Consider the following 18,618-nt stretch of genomic DNA (forward strand, 5'->3'; position numbering starts at 1 on the left):
ACATCGCATCCTGATAATTGCCTACTTATTCTTTTGCCCTTTCAGGTTCAGATTATTTGGTAGATTTCCACCTCCATAAGATTCATGATGATAGGCTCAAGGTTATTCCAGTTCATAGAATCACAGAATAATTGAGTTGCAAGGGGCTTATGAGGCCATTGAGTCTAACCCCCTGTTCAAGGCAGAAGTCCAAATCAAAGCAGATCTGACAGGCAGTTGGTCAATTCTCTCTTCAATGCCTCCAGCATTTCCCAAGGCAATTGGTTCCATTGCCATACTACTCTAACAGTTAAGAATTTTTCCTGATATTCAGCCTAAGTCTGGCTTCCTGTAGCTTGAGCCCATGAAGCTTATTAGGCTGTTCATTGACTCAGAGGCATGAAACTCAGACTCCTATAGGTAATAGGGAGAACCTGCAAGCAATCTCCAAAGAGCTCCTCACTCATCAAGCTTTCACTCTCAAAGCAACATCAGTGCCTACAGAAAAACTGATTGACCTTTGACAGCCGGAGGCAGCACCTAAAGGAGTGGAGCAACCAGAAAGATACTCTTAACCTGAATATTTAGATCCCTTCCAGTTGCTTTCAGTCAGTGAGTAATTGTTGCAGAACTGATTTCCATTGTCCTGAAATTAGCTCCAAAATTGGGCTGGTACCTGCAGGCTGAATGACTAAATATAAGCTTGCTACACAATTATTTAGCCTTCTGTTTGGTCTACTGCAGGAATGGGCTGTACAAAATGCTGGTAAGGCTGCACCTGGAGTATTATGTACCGTTCTGGTCGCTGTACCTAAAAAAAAAGACATAGTGAAACTGGAAAAGGTGCAGAAGAAAGCGACTAAAATGATGACTGGGATGGGGCACCTCCCTTATGAGAAAAGGCTATAGCATTTGGGGCTCTTTAGTCTAGAGAAAATTTGCCTGAGGGGGGACAGACTGGATTATGCAGGGGATGGACAAAGTGGATAGAGGGAAGCTCTTTCCCCTCTCACACAATACCAGAACCAGGGGACATCCACTCCAATTGAGTGTTGGGAGAGTGAGAACAGACAAAATAAAATATTTCTTTACCCAGCATGTTGTTATTCTGTGGAACTCCTTGCCACAGGATGTGGTGATGGGATCTGGCCTAGATGCCTTTAAAAGGAAATTGGACAGATTTCTGGAGTTAAAATCAATCACAGGTTACAAGCCATGATTTGGATGTATAATCTCCAGGCTTAAGTTACTTCAAAATGCCAGAAGCAGGGGATATCAGGAGACAGGTATCTAGTTGCATCTGGTGGGGCCACTGTGAGATACAGGAAGCTGGACTAGATGGGCCTGATCCAGCAGGGCTCTTCTTATGTTCTTATGGGCTTGTTCATTCCTAAACTGGCAATAAAGTACCATTTTTGTTGGAGCAAACCAGCCCCCCACCAGCATTTCTACTCACTCCTTTCTGGCAGATGTCAGGGGCTTCTACTTATTTCTTAGAAACAAACTAAAATGACCCTTACTATTTTAATTCGCCAATATTATGAAGTGGCTTAAGAAGAGAACCACTTCAGAAATTAGCAAATTAAACACTTTTTTGACTCTCTGGAGGGTTGGAGGAAGTGGAAAAAAATAAGTGTGTATTAGTAGCAAATATGCACTTCATCATTTTAGAAACAGCATTAGGTATGTGCATTACAACTTAAGTATGTGTATTAGTTATGTATACCGAACACAAATACCTGACTTGTAATACACATACTAAATACTGTTTTTAAAGTGATGCAGTGCAAATATTTGCTCTAATATTCAGTTTTTTTCACTTCCTTGGACCCTCTACAGAATCAAAAAGGTATTTAATTTGCCAATATCCTGAAGTAGCTCTCTTAAGCCACTTCATCATATTAGCAAATTGGACCAAATACACTTGCTTGGGATCTGTATGCCATTTAGATAAGAGGTCTGCTCCATGTGGTATACCACACCTCCTAGTAATCATATTTGCCCCATTCCAGCCTGCTCCAATTGCTATATGCAGACAAAGCTTTGAGGCTATTGTATTTTGAGCACATAATGAGAAGTCAGGACTCATGGGGAAAAGACAATAATGCTAGGAAAAGTTGAGGACCGTGGAAACAGATGACGACTACACGTGAAATCCATTGACTCAATAAAGGAAGAACAGAGCTCCTGAACAGAGCTATTAAAAATTTCATATTTTTGAAGTCATTAATTCATAGAGTCATTGTAACTCAGAAGCAACTTGATGGCACATAACAATAAAAAAAGAAAGCAACAATGCCGTTGAGAATACAAAGCAACAATGACTTGAAATGACTGTTAGGGGAAGTGAAAGAAGAAAATGCCAAAGCAGGACTACAGCGGAACATGAAGACAAAAAAAAAACTTGACTAAAGAAGAACTGCGCAACTTTAAAGTTGTCAAAAAGAAATAGAAGTAGAAATGTTGTATACCTTGGTTGAATTGTGAATCCTAATGGAGACTACAGCCAAGAAATCAGTAGACCAAGACTCAGAAGAGCAGCAATGAAAGAACTAGAAAAGTTCATCAAATGTAAGGATGTGTTACTACAGACCAAAGCCAAGGCAATCCACACTCTTGTATTTCAAAACACTGTGTATGGATGTGAAAGATGGACAGTTAAGAAAGCTGAGAGGAAGAAAATTGATTCATTTGAGATGTGGTGCTGGAGGATAGCTTTGTGGATACCTTGGACTGCCAGAAAGATGAACAGATGGGTCCTGGATCAGATCAGGCCTGAAGCATCTCCGGAGGCAAAAACATTGAATCTGAGGCTGTCGTACTTTGGGTCCATCATGAGAAGGCAGGATTCTCTGGAAAAGACAGTGATGGCAGAAAAGGTTGAAGGCAGCTGGAAAAGAGGAAGACCAAATATGAGTTGGATTGATTCCCTAAAGGAGCCATAGACTTGAGTTTACAAGAGCGGAGCAGGGCTGTTGAGGTCAGGACATTTTGGAGATTGCTCATCCATAGGGTCACCATACGTCAGAAGCGACTTGACAGCACATAACAACAACAACCTGTGGCACTAGCCATAACACTAAAACTGCTGCTGATTGAGTTACCATACCTGTCCTACATTGTGATTATTGCCTAAGTCTCTCATAAAGCACATAACAGAACTTTAACTAAACCATGACACACAGCACTGAACAAAGTGCTATTGCAAAGTGCCTCTGAAATCTGGAATTATTGTTGATCAAGAAGCTCATGGTAGATATGATGTTAAGCTTCAGAGAGTTTTTTTTTCCAATAGTGGCACTGTGATTATGGAACATCCTTCTGTTAGAGATCTGTTCCCTGCCCCCTGCCCTGTCATTTTTGTCATTCATGCCGCATATTGTATTCAAGAGCACAAGCAAGTGTCATATTTGTCTTCTGCTGTTGTTTGTATTGATTGTGGGATATAAACCAAATAAATCCAATCAGAGTAATGTCAGGATTCTTCACCTCATAGTTTGAAAATAACTGCTGAATACAATTAAGCTTGCAATTAAGAATTCAGAAATTTGTGGCTCCTTTTTTTAGAAATTTGCATTGCTATTCCCCATATTTCTACATACTTGAGATCTGTTTCAAGGGAGCCTACCATCATAAAATATAGACTGAATGATCAGATCAGCAGTGACTAGATATCTGTTTAAACATAGTTGATCTTTGTTTGCTCCTAGGAATAAAAAGAACAAAAGGGAATAACTAGCCAATTACTGGGCTTTTCTTCTCAAAAGATAATTAGCTCACAGACATTTATAAGAGCAAGCTGGCAATTTAAAATTCCCCCAGGTGGATCACACAATGACAGGTCCTTTCAATTTATCATGTGTTTAATCTATAGTTCCAGTAGAAACTTTTAATGACCATCTACACTGAAGAGCAGGGTTACAGCTCATCAAGGCCTCATGTCCCCTTTATTAGGAATTAAAGCTACTCGGAGTCAACTTGCAAAGGCTTTGCAACATGATATTAAATGAATCAACCATTCTCCACCCACAGATTGCTTAAAAACTGAAGCCAAAAGGTATAAGTGGGCGATAACAAAGTCACATTTTAATTACAGAGAGCATGTTTTCATGGTTTTGGTTTTAAAAGCTTTAATTGAGCTGGAAGGGGCATGACTATTCCATTTTAGGAAGACCTTCCTTAGTGAAGGAATAAAGAAGCCAGATAGTCAGCCATTCGGTCTGGAAAATTGCACATAGCCATCCATCTGAATCAATACATGTACTTATTTCTGTTAGCAGAGAAATCAGATTTCTTTAGAACAGCTGAGACCTGGTACAATCAGGCAGAGAATGCTCTTCATATTTCAGAGCTCAGTTAAGACAGTAATCATGAGCACGGCATGTATGCAGCATCTTAGTCATCTATATGTGTGAATAAGCCATTGCAAGCAAAGCGTAATAAACAAACAAGTTTCATATTACTTCTTACTATCTCAAGCACAAAGCACAATCTCAATCCAGCCGGTCTGTGCATCCAAGTGAAGCCTATTCATTGCTAAACAACTGAGTGCTATATCAAGTGCTGTGTCAACAGGCCCTCAAAGGTTCTTTCCGAAAAAGCAAGGCCTTCTGTATAGCTACCTTCAAAATCTTGAATTGGACATCTGAAATTTATTGTGGTGTCTTGGCAGAGTCTTCTTCTTCTACCTATCCTCAGCATTAACAGCTTTCTAGGTAGACTAGTTTCATTTTTACCCCTCACTGAAAGAACATTTTCTGTACAGACTTCCAAACAAACTGAAATTTAATTCTTTTGGTTTAGCCAAATGTTGAAGAACTACAACAATTCTCCATAAAGTGACTCTCTCAAAGAGGGAGGATGGCTAGCAAAATTGTGATCAAGAATGGATCACTGATGGTTAAAATGGGTCAGCATGTGCTGAAGAAGAATAGAACGAAGGTTTGACAGCCTTTGAAAGTATCACATACTTTGCTATAGTTCCCACAGAAAATCCCAAAAGATAGAGCTGGATTTAATGGGTGGATTAGTTGAAACATTATTTCATGTTGCTTTGCTTCTCATCACTCCTAAAATTAGGAGCCCATAAAAGTGTTCTGCATGTTATATTTGGCCTGTTCTTACATGATAGCCATTCATTGCTGGTATAATTGATGAGTAAGCCTGTGAGAATAGGCTCAGCCCCACCACTGGACAGAATAGTGCAACTGTCTAGGGTGGCAAATGTTGGAGACACCAGCGGCAGCACCACCAGTTGTTCTTCATGAGCTTCGTAGCCATTATTCACTGTTGTAAGACAGATTTGTGTATGTCCCACCACCTATCCTAAACTATTCTACAGCCCTCAAGAACCATAGGAGACACTAGTGCAGAGACACTAGTGTTGCAATAAGATTCAACTGCTGCAAACCTTAGCTTCTCTTTGTTTAGGAACAAAGGAAGTTACTGAGCATGGACCCTGGTCCAGCTAGCACAGTACTGCCACTCTGACTGGCTGCCGCTCCTCACAGTTTCAGGTCAAATACTTTCCTGACACTACCATGAGATCTCTGCTATTCCCTTGTGGTCACCTGTCCATGTTTAGCCTTCAAAATCAGGCAATATTGCATGTTTACAAGGTAGCAAAATAAACATCCGTATGTGAAACAGAGAATCGGAGCCATTTTGTCCCTTGCCTTAGGCTGCAAAATATCTGGGCATAGCGCTATGTGTCAGATGGAATAGAAAAGAAAAGTTGTGATAATTCAGTGGGTTCTGGTCTTGGAAAGGTAACACAGATATGTGGCAAAAACATCCAGTCCAGATTGTTAGACACTTCACTGTAGCTTGCAAAGTCAACAGTAAAGCCTGTGTCACCCTCACAAAAATGTTAAATATTTGTCTGTGCTATGCAGACTGCGTCTGAAAAATGTTTACTCACTGCCCCCAAGGTAAAAGAACAGCTTTTCCTCTGTCATCATTCCATTTATGACCCCCCTGGCTAAGCCAATTAATCAAACAGCTGCAGTGTTGATGGGAAATTGAGTGTGACATGTAAGAAAATGGTTAAAGGTCCTCTCCCCACTCCTGTCTGCAAATTGTTTTGTTTTCTGCTGTGTTGTGTTTTGTATTTTGCAGCTACAGCTGTCTTGTGAAATGCCAGATCATTAAATTAACTGCATTAAAAACTTGGCTAGGAAATAATAGTCATAGCACACTCGAGAAAGTTTGAAAGTCTTTATTCTGATCTCTGTTTTGACTCTGCTATATATGAGTCACTGTGGTGTAATGCTAATAGGATTGAATTTAGAGAGGCTAAGGTTCTAGTTCTCACTAGTCAATGAAGCTCTGTGTGTGACCTTTAGCCGGTAACTCTCCTACCTGATCTACCTCACTAACTTGTTGTGAGGGAAGAGAAGGAGCCATGTATGTAACCATGAGTCCATTGGAGAAAGGTGAAATTGACATATAAGTAATAAAGAAGAGCATTTCCTCCTCGGAGTTAAATAATTCCATCTTTATAATCCATCACACAGTCATTTGCCATGAAGAACTGCATGGCTCTGCAATCTTACAGCAGATTGCATGCCTCTGTGCTGGTGATATGAAAATAATTTACATTATAAATTAAGTTGGAAATTTTCCAACTGAAAGCTAATTTTTTGAAAAATCATTGGTCCACATATGTACTGTATGTTTGCATTACAGTTTCTTCAGAATTACATTAGTATTAGCATCATGCTAGTGCTGTTTCTCAAATCAGAAAGCTGCAGGATGAAAAAGCTGGATTCTTCCCGGTTGTCCAGAATCAGGAAAGTTTAGCTACTGCTGAAGATCTAGGTTCAAGTATGCAGAGGACCATGAAACCCACTGGGTGTCCATGAACCAGTATGCCTCTCCCAGTCTTCTCCAGAGACATGCTTTTAGGACTAAAGAAGAGAAGGAAAGCCATCCATACTGTTGAGTCAAAGGTGAGGTATAAGTGCAAATTGATTGTAGTAATACGTATTCATCCAAATTTCACTGAAGTAACAAACTCAGAAATGCATATCTGAAAATCAGTGCATGATTTGGAAGTCTGTGAAGACTTAAAAAACCCAAGTCATGAGTCGGTCTTTTCACCTTCTTCTGTTAAGTTTTTTAGAGCAGACTCTTGTTAGGAAACATGGACCGCAATAGCTACATGACCATAGTCCTCTGCATAATCCCCAGCTTAAACATATGCTAACCACAGACCACCATGCTGAAACAAGCAGGGCTTCTGCCTGTGCAAGGTTGTCATGAATAAAACTTTCTGAAAATGCCAAAAAGAGGTGACCGTGCATGCAAAGGGCACACTATAAAAAGAAATATAATTTTCATCATAAATTTAAATGCCAATGTAAAATTAATTTAAATGTTTAAAAGCCCTTCTTTCAATGTCAATGTGATAAAGTTACTAATCACTTTTAGCTTAATGATAAAAGTTAAAAATGTTGTATATAAATGATCCCATCTATCCATTGAACCCTGCCCAGAAGACTGGCACCAAAAGACATTAAGGAGCACCATGTGCTCTTTAGCTGGGCAGCAGGGAGGAGACTGGTATGATTTAAGCCTCTTCAACTCTGGGCACTGAAATGGAGGAAGAAAATTGGCCATGCCCATTTCCAGTAGCGCTGCACCCAACATCATCCCAGGCAGCCCTTGAGGCAGATGTTTTGTCCACTCCTTATGATATTTATTATAGCCATTGCAAGAAGCATTGGTACACTGATTTTAGGTAAATCCAGAAAAAGACTTTCATGTTATGCTATTAAGTTGCAGACAATAATGCATGAAAAATTTACAGAGCTCTAAAACTGGTATACATGCACAGTGAGACAAGGAAGAGAAAGAGAATGAGAGGGAGCTGAAACATGTTCTTAGTCATTTGAGCAACATGGTGAGCTTTTATCTAGGGACAAGGCCAAGGGAGTTTAACATTTCAGAAATAACCATAGATCATAGACTCATAGAATAAGGGAGTTGGAAGGGCAATCAAGTCCAATCCCCGCTCAATGCAAGAATCCAAATCCAAGTACACTTGATAGATGGTTGTCTAATTTTTTCTTGAATGCCTCCAATGTTGCAGTACTCACAACCTCTCTAGGCGACTGGTTCCGTTGTTGTACTGCTCTAACAGTTAAGAAGTTTTTTCCTGATATTCAACCCAAATCCTGTAACTTGAGCCCATTATGTAATGTTCTGCACTCTGGAATGATTGAGAAAAGATCCTGCCCTCCTCTGTATGACAATCTTTCTTTTCTCCTAGCTAAATGTGTCACTTCATTCATGGATTGCTGCCTTGTCATGGCGAAGGGGCTTGAGTAATTCAGAGAAACTATGGGCTATGCTGTGCAGGGACACCCAAGACAGACAGGTCATAGTGGAGAGTTCTGACTAAACGAAATCCACCTGGAGCAGGAACTGGAAAGCCACTCCAGTACCTTTGCCAAGAAAACTCCATGAACAGAAACAAAAAGCTAAAAGATATGATGCTGGAAGATGAGCCCCTCAGGTTGGAAGGCATCTAACATGCTACTGAGGAAGAGTGGAGGACGAGTGCAAGTAACTCCAGAGCTTTAAGTGGTTGGGCCAAAGCCGAAAGGACACTCAGCTGCACATGTGCCTTGAAGTGAAAGGAAAGTCCGATGCTGCAAAGAAAAATACTGCATAGGAACCTGGAATGTAAGATCTATGAACCTTGGGAAGCTGGAGGTGGTCAAACAGGAGATGGCAAGAATAAACATTGACATCCTGGGCATCAGTGAACTAAAATGGATGGGAATGGGCAAACTCAAGTCAGACAATAATCATATCTACTATTGTGGGCAAGAATCCCATAGACGAAATAAAGTAGCCCTCATAGTCAACAAAAGTGGGAAGAGCTATACTGGGATACAATCTCAAAAATGATAGCATGGCTAACAACAAGGCCAGTGGAGGTGATGGCATAGCAGTTGAACTATTTAAAATCTTAAAAGATGACACTGTTAAGATCCTTCTCATTCATCGTATTACCGAGCCAAGTAACCCCCATCTTGTATTTGTTCCGCCCCCCAGGTGTAGAACTTTGAATTTATCCATGTTAAATTCCATTCTGTTGTTTTTATAAGTATTCCCTGCACTCCCCCATCCATCACCAATAAAAATGTTGAAGAGCACCGGGCCAGGACCTACCCTTATTGTGCCCCATATGTTAGTTCCTCTCAGTTTGAGAAGAAGCCATTGATCTCTGAAGGTGCTTCTGCAACGAACTGTGTATGATAGTTGTTCTATCCATCCTGCACCTTGTTAGCTTGCTAATCTGAGTATCATGGGACACTTTGTCAAAAGCTTTGCTTGAAGTCAGGTGTCAGGGTCATTAGCTTCTCTTTCAGATACTGCAACTGCCAGCTAAGCTGGTTGTGGTATATTAGCTTCAACTGCCAACCTTCTCCTTTAATAGAAGCCACAGAAATCAAGCAAGAGACCAGAAAGAGACCACACTTAGGAAGACTATGAAATGTAAGAAAAGGCTAGCTTTGGGTCAATGTTTTTTTAATAAGGAGCATTTTTGAAGAATTAATTCAAAGATTCTCATCCTTTCTGATACAGTTACCTTTGTCAAAATCAACTGGCCTCTTTTACACTTCTACATTTGCACTGGCTTCAAACTCTGACCTTGATATGCTTTAAAACTGGAATCTCAGTGATAACTTTGTGAATTTACTTCAATAGTCCATTAAAAGTGCCAAGTTCATTTTCACACTGAGTTCTGACATATCAAGCCAAAGTCATTCAAAGTCTTCCAAATCTTAAACACTGACTACTTTAACAATAGCCTACTCATTTTATATTTGGAGCTAATCATCTTCAACAACAACAGCAAAAACAGATAGCATAATAATATCTGGTGTTCATGCCACTGGCCAATCATTTGTGGCTTTAGCATAGTGTCAGGCATGTTTGTCTCATTCATTCAGCGTGGCTTATGGAAAAGAACTTCCTATTAGTTTCTTGCCTTGGGTCTCAGACTTTTTGGGTGCCATATATGTCAGAATAAACACACCAGTAGAAAGTACTATTGGCACATTGCTGTGTTAAGAGTTGTTTCTGTTTTGTGCACTGCCATAGCAATCTACAGCAGGAATTCATCACTTTTGTCTATTTGGAATCAGAGTTTTGTTCTGCGGTTGTTATCTCCTTGCTAGCACTATGAAGAGAAGTCTGCCCTCCATTCCCTAATGAAACATAGAGGCAGTCACTGCACAGGACTAACAAGTAAGATTGACTGGCCTGGCTTACTGAGTGCCACATTACAGCTAAGGTAATTGGGATTCTGAATTCTGATTTATAGTTGAGCATGACACATGCAGCAAAGATTATTGGACCTCTTAATACAAGATGACTGGCCCATCAGTCATGAGTCTACTGTGTCACAGAGCAACTTCTCAGGGTTCTAAAACCTAACTGAATGCCATCTGTTACCATTATGAAAATAATCAGCTTGGATTCAATAATGTGCGTTTAGGACCGCAGGCTACAAGAGGTTCATAGTTCAATGTGGTACTTTTAAAAGTACTGTGGCTTTTTGCAAGCAGTTATTAGACATGATGCAGACACAATGGTTACTAAAATAATAGCTTCAAATCATTCATTTTATCTCTTTTTCAACTGTCTGCAGCCAATAGTTCAAAAATGTAGGACACAGTAAATGTTTTGTAGCTTGCTCTGTCTTACATGGAGCTCAAGGGATCCTGGTGGCCAAATATTTCTTGAAGAGGAGTACACCATTCTGTTGTGCTTTGGAAAGGGGAAGTCATGGTCATGTCACACTTGGAAAATGTTGTCCCTTCTTCCACTGCTGACTCACCTCTCCAGTGGGTGACAATATCACTCCAGAATGGGCTATAGCATACTAAGTGACTAAAGAGAAGCTCCAGAAGGGAAGTAGATTAAGTCATGGGCCTTGTTTGCTACCATCCAAGAAAAATAAGGACATGGGGGGATTTTAGCTCCATCTGGAATAGCTCTGAGTTAAAGATGGAAATGGCTGACCCCTGAAATGATTTTAGGGCAAACAGGCAGCAGCAGCAGCCATTCTGTATTGTACTGCTCTTTTTAAAAGCTGCTTAATTTTGACCTATTTGGGCAAATACTGTAGAAGCTTTCTATGCCTGTGAACTGGCTAGTGACCTCTTGATTTTGAATGTAGACTTGTGAGATGATGCCACATAATGTCAAAGAGCTGGAAAGAGGTCTTAGCAATGGTAAGTCGAACATGGTTTGTGCTCATGATGAAAGAGACTTTTATATAAATACATTGCTGACCAAAAAAAGATACACCTGGATAAAAATAATAATCAGTTAGCTGTCTCCTTATGGGCAAAGTAAATTCACCCTCAGTCTAGCTTAGCTCACCATTGGCTAGCTGACTGGAAGCTATTGTACAAGTCTTTCAGAGGCCCACCAACCCATTGTTTGCCCTGCGGATTTGAATTAACCTAGTATGAATGTCTGAATCAACAAGATTCTAATACCAGCTAAAGAGTTGTTCAAATAACATCAAGTAGCCCACCTAATGGGAGAAAAAGCATAGAGCTGTGCTTTTGGCCAAAAAAACTAAATGAAAGGAGATTGTACTGCTGCTCTGTAAGCAGCATTTGTTACTGAAATGAAGAATTCAGCTATTTCAGTTTGCAACCATAAATCGAGCTGCTGCCTTAGTTTGTGGGAGCAAAAACAACAAGGGAAAATGTAGCACCTGAAAGGCCAGCATGACTTACATCCAGAAAAGGGGAGTATTGTTGTTTTTTTCTAAAATTTACAACTTCTGGGACCTGTAGTCTAGAAAAAGTAACTTTCTTCACCTCTGTTTATATCAGTAAATGTGTTGGCCCCTGATGTGCCAGAAAATTCTTAGAGTATTATTGGGTGCTTCTTTGAACAAAGTCCAGAACTGTTCTGTTGCTCACTCACAATTGAGCCTTACACAAGTAGAAAGAAATACTAGGGCTTTTGTTCAGTGAAAGAAGACTTTCCCCCTCTAATAGTGCACGTAAGTCCTAAATTGGATCAGGTGCAGCAAGTGGTGGTGGTGGGGTTTCAGGTCTTCCTGCCACCTGTTTTTCATCTAACTCCTACCCCCCCCCATGTGCTCATGGATTTTTCTGTTCCTCTTTTCAACTCCTGTGGGGAGGATTTGTTTGCATAAAAGCCAGATGAAGGAAGGTTTAAATGGTTCCCCACTCACATGCACCTTTTTTGATCCAGATTGAGTCTGTGCTTCAGAGTAAAACAGCAACAAAAGTAAACTCTAGTGGCATTCTCCATCCTTCATGTAGCATGTAGTTTGGTCATTGGGCACCAAGGTTGGTCCTCGGTTTCCAGGCTACTAGATGTTTATACTCTCATAATAAATAACCCTGCATAAAAATCAGAGTTGTCAACTTCTTCCAGTTTCATAGGCAAATCAACAGTGAAAATTAGGGATAGTGTCAATTAGTGCAACAGTTTGCATATGGACAACTGCACGCATCCAGGTCATTAAATTAACAACCACATGGACTGCAATACAGAAATCAAGTGAAAAACTGAGATAGCTAGAACAGCTTTTATGAATTTGAAGAAAACATTGTGTAACAAACAGCTGAATATGCCTTTGAGACTGAGGATACTAAAGAGTTATATATGGTCAGCATCCGATAAAGATATCAGGTTTGGATTATTAAAAAGGAGGTGCTCAATAGAATAAGTGCTTTTGAAATGTGCACATTCAGAAGAATCCTTTGCATCTCAAGGACCAATAGAATAAATAGTAGAAAGGCACTTCATTGGATAAGAAAATAAAAAAGAAACAGAGTTAATTATTAAGAAATGCAAGCTTTTATATTGTGAACATATAATTTGTCATGATAAATATAATATATTGCAATACATCACTGAAAGGAACATTGAGGGTAAAGGTGAAAGAGGTAGACCTCTTGGATGAGTAACATCAAAGGCTGGCTGGACCTTAGTAAAAAAAGCAACCAATCCACAAATAGGTGTGTTATGATGGAAGTCAGCCTCATCAACTGAGATGGCACCGAGATGGAGAGTATATGTCTAGATGTATTGGATATGGAAAATGGCGTTGAGCTAGACATTGCAACTTCTATTCTCTTTTGTCTTTAAAAATCATGTATTTTGTGATTATTCTAAAATGTTTACACTTTTCATATCTACCTTAATGGATTAATTGTTGTGAACTTTCTGAGAAAGATTTAATGTGAGAACAGTATGAGAGAGAGAGAGAGAGAGATTTATGTTGCCAAACCTTGCATTTGACCCCACTTTTGCTTATCATTCAGTTTTCCTGTTTTTATTTCTTGTTTTGTGGGTAGTACCAATTATTTAACAAGTGGGTGAAGACAACAAAATGATCTTTAGACTCCTATAACATGACAGCTGCTGTAACGAACTGCCAATATGTATTGAAAGGCTCTATTCCTTAAGGTGGAATTGTGGTGTCTCAATAGATGTGTTTGTGTGTTCCCTTGTTTTGTGTAGGGTCTGGTATATTGGGTATTTCCAAGTGCTTACATCAGACCCCAAGATGTTGAGCACAGGCCCTGATCCTATTGTCTTAACAAAGGCAGCTCAAAACTTTTAAGTGACCATGGGCTTCCAGTTTCAGAACTCACAAGCCTGGAACATTTAAAACCAAACCAGAAGTCAATTCATTTTTGCTAGACACGAAGTTTGGAATGGCTTGGAAGAAACATAGAGAGGGCTTAAACAGCTCATCCATCAACATGATCTTGCAATGAATATAAACTAAGCATCTTGGACTGGAGTATCATTTGTCATTTTTATAGAGCTCTGCATAGCTTTTATGCACTGGAACTCAGGAGTTTGTTCTGCAAAACCACTTAAAGGGGGGGGCATCTCACAAAGCAGGCTATTCTCTATGCAACCACCTGACACAATAAAGTTGAGATCCAATACACAATGCAGAAGGCTTGGAGCCAATGTAGTGGAGCATCTAATTCTCCCTATGGCTCTCTCAAAGGGCACTCATCAATCAATCAATCAATCAATCAATCAATCAATCAATCAATCAATCAATCAATCAATCAATCAATCAATCAATCAATCAATCAATCAATCAATATTACTTTTTAAAAAAAAAAGTGGCAGGGAAGCTGTTGAAATTTTTTTATTCTTCCAAAACTGAACTTTTCTGTCTCTCTGCTTTTAACACAGAATATGTGGGCAAGTGATTCTTCTACTTGACAGAATTTGCAAGTGTTTACCTAGCATCACTTTGATCCTAATGGCACCATTTTGTTTTGTCTCTCTTTCACCCTAGTTATGGTGATATGGTACCCAAGACAATTGCTGGGAAGATCTTTGGCTCCATTTGTTCCTTGAGCGGGGTGCTCGTCATTGCGCTTCCTGTCCCGGTTATTGTTTCCAACTTCAGCCGAATTTATCATCAGAATCAAAGAGCTGACAAACGACGAGCGCAAAAGGTAACATTTAAATGCTAAAGAAGAAGCAATAGTTGAGGCACCAGAGATAAGGAGGGGGTGATGTTTTTTTTAAAGTACAAATTGTGGAATATCCCAGTCAGCTCCTAGGAGTCCAAGCTTTGGAGGTGTAATCCAAAAAAAAAAAAAAACTTTTTCCATCTCTGGTAGGTGCACATTTCAACACAGGAGGTGAATGATTGGTAACTGATGTTTAATAACATGAAATTACATTTCCCCTACTCAGGAAATTTTCTTTTTCCCAACAAACTGATTCACATACATATATCATTTGCTCAAGAATGGCAATTTTAGCCGCACAGGTAAGATTCAAACCCATGCATTGATTTTACAAAGAACAGAATTTGGATCAAATATCAGGAAGACTCGAGGCACAGTGGTTACACTGCTGTACTGCAGCCAAATCTGTGCACACAGTTTAGGGGTTAATCCCAGGTAGCTGGCTCAAGGTTGACTCAGCCTTCTATCCTTGGAGATGGGTAAAATGAGGATCTACCTTGCAGGGAGCAATGTGTAGCCTGCATAATTAACTTGTAAATCACGTAGAGTGCTTTACGTGCTGTGGGGCAATATATAAGCAGCACACTTTTTTTGCTTAAGACAGGGTTCACCAACCCCAGTCCACAGCCTGGTGCTGGTTCGTGGGCTTCCTGGAACTGGGCCATGGAGATGGATCTCCTCCCCCACAGGCATGCATGGTGGGCGTGTCGTACTTGTGGAGGGGCGTGTCACCCGTGAGCATGACACCCATGAGTGTGACATGCCTCTCTGCAAACACGACACATCCACCCGTGAGAGCATGACAAGCCCACATACTCCCAACCGGTCTGCAGTCCTAAAAAAGTTGGGAACCTCTGCTTTAAGACATCCTGATAGGATGGGCTGATTGACAGTAAAACGGAGACCATCCTGGAATGAGGAGGTCTCTTCTTTCTTAAAGGTGTTTAAGTAAAGTCTAAATACCCAACTATTTGTCATGTTATAGGCGAACACTCCCCTCTTTGCTAGGCCTTATATAAGTAATGTAGACCCCATAAGTTTAGTAAAAGTCTGGGATGCATCCCAGCAGATATTTCTCTTTATATAAAGAGCTTTTACATGGGAGAAACTTGGATTATTGCATCTGGAGATCTTTGGATAAAAACAGAGCCATCAGAGATTGTGGTGGGGAGGAGAAATATTAGTTCCTAGAATTCCTCAGATAGTATGATTTCTGGCCATACTGGTTGGGGACTTTGAGAGCTGTAGTGAAAAAAGGTAATGTATCCAAGCTCTGAAAGCCATGTGATGGCATAGTGAAATACAAGCTTTCTTCATAACACCCCAAGCCACATCCCTTCACAAGCCACCATGCCCACTCGCCCACTCACCCAGATGAAATGAACCTTTCATCTGTTACCTTGCTCAGAGTTCTGTGAAAGCAAGACGCGAATTTTCAGTGGAGCCTCGGTGAAATAGAAATGATTCTGAGGGTTCTGCTACAAAGAATCAAAAAAGCTCCCTGTCCCTTATTTCCATACTTCAACCCTTACTGCTTCAGTCCTTGGCTTATTGCCTTGATCTATGCCCATTCATGGTCTCAGTGGGATCTGTTTTCAGATGACTTTGGGGAAAAGAAGTGTCATTGAGACAATATTTGTTCATTCCATTGCAATAGAATTCAATGTCCAGTTGGCTCTACTGTACAAGCTTTGCAGGTGCTCTGATCGGGAAAGGAAACATAAGCACTGCTGACTGTATAAATAACAATAATAATGAATGGGGGGGGTGAGGTTTTAAGAAACAGTGGTTTTTGTGTTCACCATCACCTTCCCCTGAAAAACACCTGGGACTGAGAGATTGTGGCCACTCCTTACCACTGACTATAGAGATAAAGAAGATGTGTTCCTCCCAATATTGGTAGACCTCACCTCCCTCCCATCAGCCCTCATCACACAGTCAGTAGTGAGGAGTGATGGGAATTGTACAGCAGAAAACATCTCAAGGGACATAAGTTCCCCTTCTGTTTCCAAAGCGGTGTCATTTGAGGACAGAATTATACTGTAACCAACCTCTTTAAAATAGTCAGTAAACCAATAACACTTCAAAAGTCAAAGAAACTTACATATCCCACCCCCATCATTCCTCTGATGACAGGAGTGAACATTAAATAATTTTCTTAGTAAATTTGGGGGCAAAAAACAAAAGGCAGCTGATGTGGCTGTCTGGCATTTTGAATCCTCTGGGGAGAAATCTTTGGTAATTGACTTTCTTCTAATTAGCTCTAATAGTACCTCAGCACCACCTTGTCTTTTGTAGAAAAGGCAGAAGCAACACTATTCCACATCACAGTGACTGCTGGTAAGTCCAAGTGACAGGCCAAGCGACATGAGCCATAATGAGCTCAATTTTTTCCCCTTGCAACAAAGAATGGAGAACAATCTATTATTAAATATGTGGCTTATAAACACAAAAAGGAAACAGAAAATGGAAATGACTGAGCTGTAAGAGAAGGGGAAATATCCATAAAACATGAGCCAGCTTCCTTGCCTCTTACTCACCATCCAGTGTGATTTTTTAAAATAAGCTTTGGATTTATAAGCGGGACCTCCACTATCTAAAGCTCCCAATTTTTTTTATTTATTCCACTCATATTCTGTTCTTACTTCAGAAAGCTCAGAGCAGCTTAAGTGACATGTGGCTTTTTAGGTAGTCTCCCGCCCACATTGACTGGTTTAAGAAGGGCTGTTTAACCCTTCCCCATCTAACAGAACAACCTTCTATGATGATTTGCATCCTGATAGGAGTGGAACTAGGGGGAGGTTGATGACCGAAAAAGCATGCAAAGCCCTATTTATTTGATCCTCTCACGTAAGGAGAACTACAAGATTATTCTTCTTGTCCCATGAGACAATAAGGTGTTTTGTGGCAGTCTTTGCAAGAGAAGGGAACAAGACGATTGCCTTCACATGTTAGGCAGAATTATACAAATAAAGCTTTAAAACAAATTGGGCATAACGACAATGACTGCTACCTTATTATATGAGTTTTTTATGAGTAGAAGTCCAGCTCGCTGCTAAGTAGCTGAGCGACGTGAGCTGTTTTTGCTGCCCACCCCGGAAGGACAGAGGCATCGCAGGAGCACGCAGCATGATTGGGGTGGAGAGACTAACCTATTTAAGGATCTGCTGTACCCCACGTTATCCTCTTCATTTTGGGCACGCACGCGCGCCCACGCGCCCTCCCTAATTCTAGTGTGACTTTTCTGGTCGCCTATTTTGGGGCCGGATAGGAATTTTTTACCTTCATCCTGATTGGCCATGGATAGGGGGATTTTTCGCCTATCCCACACTGGAATAGGGTTTGTTGGCTTTTGGTGAAATTACTTAAGTCACACTGGCGGGTAGTGCGTAAATAACGGGAATTTCATTGTGTCCCAATTTGTAAAATCAGATAAGCCAACAGCGCATCTGACCTTCCGGCATTGCGGATCGTGCGATTACAGTTAAAGATGGCTTGAGGTCTGGGGGTGTTTATTAGTGGCTAGCCAGGATCCTGCGGTCTCGTGACTGCTGGAACTTGGGGGCCGGGGACTCGCCTTTTTATTGAGGAGGGGGTATGAGAATACCCTGCATTTAACCGGTTTTCCGCACTACAGCAGGCCCTCCTTTATTTCTTTACTGGCCAAAAGCCAATTTTCTGATTTCATCATTTAAATAAAGTGTGGCCCACATTTAATCCAATTTATTGCCTCTTGTCTTTATTCCGGGGTTGGGCTGGCAAACCTCTATATGCATCTTTTTGAACACCCAGCTAGCTTCCAGGCTTTGTGTCTATTATGTGTGTTTCAACACAGGCTACTGAAAGGGAAAGATGCTAGTTTTGTGCAGAAGAAGTCTGCACAGATTACAGAGACCTAGATGGGAAAAGGTAGTGCTTCTTGCCTTACTGTTGTCTGGCGAAGGAGTTTGCAGGGCTAGAAAATTTAAGGTGTTCAGGCAGCCTAAACTAATAGAAACAAAGGATTTAGTGAGCAAGGCAGATGGCCTGCCCTCAGCACTCCTGGCATGAAAGTGAACTTGCTTACGTCAGTCTGCATTTATAACAATGGCTCCTTCTTCTTCCTTCAACTTACCTCTAGTGG

General features: G+C 40.6%; 1 protein-coding gene across 3 annotated transcripts in view; it reads left to right on the forward strand.

Moving 5' to 3' along the window:
- Positions 1 to 18,618, forward strand: part of KCND3 (potassium voltage-gated channel subfamily D member 3) — a 358,484-nt gene that overhangs the window by 257,648 nt on the left and 82,218 nt on the right. For all 3 annotated transcript variants that reach the window (XM_078393374.1, XM_020780620.3, XM_078393375.1), the window contains exon 3: positions 14,315 to 14,477. In XM_078393374.1, coding sequence (XP_078249500.1) covers positions 14,315 to 14,477 — 163 coding nt within the window. The remainder of the gene's footprint in view (positions 1 to 14,314; positions 14,478 to 18,618) is intronic.

The sequence above is a fragment of the Pogona vitticeps genome, chromosome 4 (assembly GCF_051106095.1).
Source record: "Pogona vitticeps strain Pit_001003342236 chromosome 4, PviZW2.1, whole genome shotgun sequence".
Classification (NCBI taxonomy): Eukaryota; Metazoa; Chordata; class Lepidosauria; order Squamata; family Agamidae; genus Pogona; species Pogona vitticeps.